Here is a 6,778-nt window from a genome sequence, read left to right on the forward strand (position 1 = left end):
GTGCGATGGCACAAGAGCGGCTCAAAGCAGAAGGTAATTACCAAGGCTTTTCTTAGAAGCCTCTCTCTCAGAAATCGTACCCTCCTCCCTGGAAGCATTTTGTAGTTCTGTGAATCGCCTGATGAATGGTCCTCCCCTTTGCCCGTCCACTCACTGACTCAGATGCAGGAGCGCGCGCGCACACATGCGAGCACAATGTGGCCATTACTGCCTCGTGCAATCTCGCGCACACTCGAAGCTCACAGGCCTCATGGTCTCTTTTTTATTCCTGAGCTGATCGAATGGGTGAAATATTTCCCATACGTCGCCAAGGCCAAAACAATCCTCATTTGGAACAACACAAAAATTGTCATCGTCATCCATGTTTGACTGAATATCAAAGGGGAAGGATTGAAATTTAACATTTCCTAGATATCAGTCAAGTAGTTTTAGTGTAATCCATTTTAGCACAAACAAAGGACCATCGCCTCGGGAAAAAAGCCCTCGTCACCGTGTGCGAATATATATGCGGTACAATATTTAAAAATAAAAGCTTTAATTTCAGACTGACGAATCTGATATTTATACATACACGACCGATCTATGGCTGGGGTCAATCAGACCACTTCATATACAGTATATACACTGCCATTTAAATGTTTGGAGATCACATAGAAATGTCCTTATTTAAAAAAACAAAGCATTTTTTTGAGCACACAACAATGTCTGCATTTTATTTATGATTAATGTAATCTTCATTGAAAAAAAAAAAAAAGCATCATTCTACTTCAAATTAAATAAGTCCGACATTTCCAAATGAGGTTTTGAATTATAGTGTATATACAGTTGTGCCCGGGAGTTGACATATATGTGCAGAATTTATAAATGAGTGATCAAGAAAATTTTTTTTTAGGGGAGGAGGATTCAAACGAAATTAGAAGGTATTTCAGAATAGCATGATCATTAAACAAATAATACCAATCAAGAAAATAATCAGATGGTCCCCGTTCAGTCATTAGACATATTTTCCGAAGAATTGCCCATATTTCACAAATTCTGCCAGCGAATGTAAATGATGCTTTTCTTTCAAAAACAAGTGGTTTCCGGATGACCCCAAGCTTTTGAACAGTCGTGCATATAATATACGATTCTAAAAACAAATGAAAACCTCATGGGAAAGTTTTCACATTGCACCCAAAACATTTAACCCACAAATCGTATATGTATACAGCTCTTGAAAAAAATTGGAAATTCCTGCAACATTATTATTATTATTAAAACACCGAAGTGTCACTAATATACAAATAAACTGAATTGTTTGTCGTTTTCTGCCATTGTGCATGAGTAGTTGTCATATTTTTACTCCGAGAACCATCTAAAAAATACTTGGCTCTCCGAGTACCACCAACATGATTAAAATTGAATACAGTAACATATTAGGCCTAGGTGTTCATGAATAACGAGACAGAAGTTTTATTCCTAAAACATAAGTATTTGATATTATGGAAAGATAGCGTAACATTTGAAGCTGAAATATAGGAAGAAAAAAAATACTTGTATGATGATTTAAGAGTTTTAATAAAAATTATACCGGGGGGGGCAGTACAAAAAAACACAATTCTGACAAATTGTACGCAAATCTTTTGTAGTAAAAAGTTAAATACAACTAAACTGTGTTTGTTTGTTTGTCAACCCCCCCCCCCCCCCCATGCGTACGACAAAGGAAGCCCACGCCCACGAGTGGTACTATAACCACATTTTTACAATCGCTGGTCGAATGTATATGATTGTGATGAAGTGTAGCAAGCACCATTGGCCCACAAGTCCATCCTTGATTTTGAAGTCATCTTTTTGTTTTGTTTGTTTAATATACAGAGTAGTGGTCACTTGTTTTTGTATTTTTTTTGTTTTTTTTCCAAAACCAGTATATACTGTATGCTATTGAAAAACTGTAACTAGATATATTTTATTTTATTTTTTTTATAACCACTTAAGTGTTTGGAATCTGACTGAAGTGGTTGAATAAGGTAATGGTCAAAAAAACAACGACACATTGCACATGTAAAAGGTAGAAAAAGGCTTTTACTGAAAAAAATAAAACGGCAAAGGTATGTAAATGGAATCAGTGTATGTACATCTCATGCAATCCAGTCCAAATGATATATCCGCACACACACATACACGCACACGCACTCATGCGCGCTGATATCAACTCAATTTATACATGTTTAAAAAAAAAATAATAATGACCCTGTGTCCAAAGTTCTGAAGCAGCAAATGTCATTTCCATGTGAATGGGGGGCGGGGGGATAAAAGGAACAGTTTGTGTGTTTGTCCTCCTTTGCAGTTGAGATAAGCCTCATACCTTGAAGGGGTATTCCTGTAAGAAACGCAGCAGAGGCCTTGGGAGTGGTAGCTGGTCATGGCGCTCCGAATGCCTGTTGATGACCAGGCGGGTAAGGTGCTGCAAGGAGGGCAGGCTCTGCGGCTTGTACACGGGCCGCCTTAATTTTAGCACCACAGACGCCGACGACTCCTGGATTGTCACTTTGGAAGTAGCCTCCTTGGCCGCCGTGCCCCCCTCCTCGTCTGCCGCGCTCCTCTCCGGTCCCATGTAGTGCTGGACCAGACTAGGCACGCTGGGGAAGGACGACAAGCTGGGCCGAGCCGGCGAGCTGCAGTCCAGCAAGAAGCGGGTACAGCTGTACTGGATGCGTATGCTGGTGGGACCGCGGGCCGTCTTGACGGAGAGGGTGAGCATGTACAAAGGGTGGCTGCTGTCTCGTACCAGAAAAGCCCCCTCAGAGGCCTCTTGAAGTGCACCGTGCGCCTGGGCCGCACTTATAGCTCCCCAGTACCACCCTACACACATACCGCCATGTTAGCACATCGCTTAGCACATCTCAAGACAAGCCCTCGACCCAAAAATTCTTGGAAAATATGCCTCAAAAGTTGAAATCATTGTCATGTGAGACTACTAAAGAACAATTGTCAAACCCAAGATCTGGAAATAATGCCAAGAAGCCTTGGTTTAGATGGTCACAACAATTTTTGAGGTTATGAATCGTGCCCAGCCTCGGAATACGTTGTCACGCAACACAAGACTCTTGCACTTTTGAGTTTTCATTTGTTTCTTTTATATTTGTGACATAGATGTATTTTTCATACAGTTGTCACAGTCAAATATGAAGTGTGACAAATTCTAGCTAGAGCAGAGGCGTGAGAACACGTCTTGACGCGGCACAAGAAAGCACACCAACCAAGAAGTTAGCACCGGATAATCACTGCTGATGCATTTGATTTGTATTTTATTTCTTGCCTTCAAGCATTTTTCATACAAATATCAACTGTTAAAATGACCTTTTTTGGTTACAATGAACTGCTTTGAGCGGTAGTGAAAAAAAATGTGTTACGATACCTCTGTACCACGTTTTTTTTTTTTTTTTTTTTTTTTAATTGGTTTGAAATTTCCGGCCTGCAAAGTGTTTTTCAAAACAACATTTACTGTAATCATGAGGTTTCGGGAATATGAACTGCACGCAATGAACTACTTTGCGCAGCAACATAACAATACGGCGGCACAAGAAAGCACACTCAATTACCGCCCTACTTATTGTCTATTTCATTTGTTTATCATTGATGGCCTAGAAGTGTTTTTCATACAAATAATCGCAGTCGATATTTGAAATATCGACTGTTGTTATGTCTTTACTACTGCGTTATCCTCAGTTAGTGGAAGACAAAATGGCGTGTTCTGATGTGTACCGTAGAAGACCTCTCTGCTTAAGAAACTTATGACATGATTAAAAATTTTTTTTCTGATTTCTAAATATGTTTTTCGCGATTGTGTTGGTCAGATTTGTTCAGAAACAAAAGCATGGGCAGTCGTGACAAAGTTTATACGTTTATGATTTCGCAGTTACTGTATAACCAGGGGCAACTTTAGTGGCAACGCGGCCTCTGCCACAAAAACAAATAGGACAGCCCAAATCTAAGTCCAGAAATGTGTTCTTCTTTGTCTTTAAATTATGTAAAGCCATCACAAACGACATCGCTAACAGCAAAGAGGAAAAAGTGTGACACTAGCGACCGAACACTAATGTACGTAACTTATCGCTACTCTGTACTGTACGAACAATGCAGGCGATGACGTATCAATTACGTAACGCAAATACAGGGGCTTCTTTGTTTCCAACAGAGTTCAATCCCTACTACATAACCCTAATTTGCACATAAATCGGAACCACATCACAGTAACAGTCGAGATGAAAAATACATTTCGTCCATGAATGTAAAACAATCAAATGAAAAACTGTGAACACAGTGATAACTGAGCGTGCCCTTCTTGTGCCACATGGCAACGTATCTTTCTTACGCTGCTGAGCAAACGAGTTGATTGCGCGCCGTTCATAACCTCAAAATGTTGTAATGTATAACGGGACCATCGTAAACCAAGCACCCCTCACCCCCTCCTACATGTTACCAAGCACATGCCCTGTTCACTTACACATGTAGTGAATTTAAAAAAAAATCTACACACACCTGTTCAAAAGGCAAGTGTTTGTCATAAAAATAAAAACAATGTGGCCTGTACCCTGTACAACTCTATTGAATGTGTTTATGTATTCATTTAAACTTTTGGAGCTGTAATCTGAGATAACATGGTTGCAAAAGTGTGAACACCCTCTTAACTGGGGATACGGCGATGTTCACAATCAACTAGTTACATTCAAACTCGTGATCTCTCTCTCTTTTTTTTTTTTTAATCATAAAAACATCCGATAGGTGTGTAAACTTTGTATATCCCCTCTACAGTGTATAAGGCTCTTGTGCTGTCAACAATTAATTCCAGCAGTACGACAACAACAGGTAACACCCCCTCGCCATTCCATGTCTCTGTGGCATCTTCAAATGAGTAGTTTTACTTTATTTTACTTTAGTGGGAAAAACTTGGGAGAGTCAGGCGTGTATGCTCATATACCACACCTGATGTTTCTAAGTGGCAGAAGTTGCTCGCAATGGCCTGCAGATCCTTGGTGGGATCCCATAGTGACGTGCTGCTCTGGAGGCAAGGCGTTGGCGCGACCGTCCCTGCCCGCATGCCCCTGTGGGGGGCCTCAGTCGTTGGAGCAGTGGGCAAAAGACCTCGGGGACTGAAAATAGCATGATCGCTTTATTAGGGTTCAGTCGTGAACAAACAAAACCAAAGAGTCATGCATCGTTGAAATTTTGAATGCATCTGTAATGACATCAGTGTAACTGCGAGGGACAAACACAACAAATGGGCCACTCCCAGGAGTCAACATAATGTGTTTAACTTTGTCATAATGAGGCTAATGCAGCAATAATAGCAGTTTGCAAACGCAACAAATGTTTACATCAGAGCGAACTGCCTGGAATCAATTTGTGTCATTCAGTTTGCAACACGGCCCTGTACTTCATCATAACAAGCAAAATTTGTCATAAGCATCAAATGCTTCTGCCAAACGCAAAAAAAAATGTTCACAGGAGTCAATATGTTCGGAATAAACAGTGATAATATCAATTTAAATGCTCACAAAAAAAAGCATACAATACAGTTTCAATCAGGTGGCAACATAATATGTTATTTTGTCTTTTATTATAGGTCAAAATGTCAGAATAGTAAAGATTAAAAAGTAATGCTGGTTTGAAAACTATTTATAAAACAACAACTGGTAAAAGCCGAGTTTACTCCCAAGAGTCACTATAAAGAGCAGTTGGACTTTTAGCATGGCCCAAAAGGTCAAAATAGGACGAAAATGGTGAAGATATCTGTTCAAATGCTATTTACAAACACAACAAATGTTCACAGCAGAGTTACACTATAATGTGTTTTCAAGATTTTGTTGAAACATCCCATAACTTCATAAAATTAGTATTAAACCGTGCTACCAGTTTGAAAGCGATTTACAGACACGGCAAATGTCAATCAGTTTCTGTAAATGCGTATATTATACCGTACTTGTATTTTTTGCACGTTCGAAATAAATTCTTCGGGCAAAAAAATGCGCACAGCAGTTTACGCCGACAAGCCAGTGCCGTGTGTGATTTAGGTTGCAGTATGTCCTTTTTTTTTTTTAATTCAGAATTCTTTTTACACAACACATTAAAAATACCGGTTTAAATTGTATAAACAGACCCAAGACTTGCTTCCCCGCCAAACAAGTCATACGCATTAGATTTTTTTTAAGTCGTAAACAAATAATTTCCTTCATGTTTACTTTATGCAGGAGTTACCCTTATTTGGGTCCAGTGGAGTTGTTTGTTGGTTTATCATGCACGCATCCAAAGTCATAGTACAAATATAAAACAGTATCATCCCTAGAAGGATAAACAATCCCTCATCGAGGCACAATTTTAAAACGAATACTGAGACTATTGTTCACGGGTACAACCAAATACTGTAGTCACAGTTTTGTACAGTATTTATCACTAAATAACTTTAAGGTTTTAAATTAGAATGGACTTCCTGCGATTCTGATGAGAATCACTTTATCCATTTGCTTTATTTATGGTGGTGAATTTATACATACAGCGCACACACATTCATATATATATATATATATATATATCGAGGCACAATTTTAAAACGAATACTGAGACTATTGTTCACGGGTACAACCAAATACTGTAGTCACAGTTTTGTACAGTATTTATCACTAAATAACTTTAAGGTTTTAAATTAGAATGGACTTCCTGCGATTCTGATGAGAATCACTTTATCCATTTGCTTTATTTATGGTGGTGAATTTATACATACAGCGCACACACATTCATA

The 6,778-nt window shown here is 39.1% G+C and overlaps 2 protein-coding genes across 2 annotated transcripts in view; one reads left to right on the forward strand and one right to left on the reverse strand.

Annotated features, from left to right (window-relative positions):
* hemk1 (HemK methyltransferase family member 1) overlaps nucleotides 1-1,313 on the forward strand; it is a 5,972-nt gene extending 4,659 nt beyond the window's left edge. The window contains exon 11 of the mRNA XM_019861108.1: nucleotides 1-1,313. This exon is cut by the window's left edge and continues 270 nt beyond it. The gene's annotated coding sequence lies outside the window, so the exon portion shown is untranslated.
* Nucleotides 1,314-2,041: 728 nt separating this feature from the next.
* cisha (cytokine inducible SH2-containing protein a) overlaps nucleotides 2,042-6,778 on the reverse strand; it is a 9,361-nt gene continuing 4,624 nt past the window's right edge. The window contains exons 3-4 of the mRNA XM_019861109.1: nucleotides 4,966-5,132; nucleotides 2,042-2,841 (exon numbers count right to left, since the gene is read on the reverse strand). Of these exons, the coding sequence (XP_019716668.1) occupies nucleotides 2,339-2,841; nucleotides 4,966-5,132 (670 nt within the window). The 3' untranslated portion in view covers nucleotides 2,042-2,338. The remainder of the gene's footprint in view (nucleotides 2,842-4,965; nucleotides 5,133-6,778) is intronic.

This window comes from Hippocampus comes, unplaced genomic scaffold (assembly GCF_001891065.2).
Source record: "Hippocampus comes isolate QL1 unplaced genomic scaffold, H_comes_QL1_v1.1 scaffold40, whole genome shotgun sequence".
NCBI classification, from domain to species: domain Eukaryota; kingdom Metazoa; phylum Chordata; class Actinopteri; order Syngnathiformes; family Syngnathidae; genus Hippocampus; species Hippocampus comes.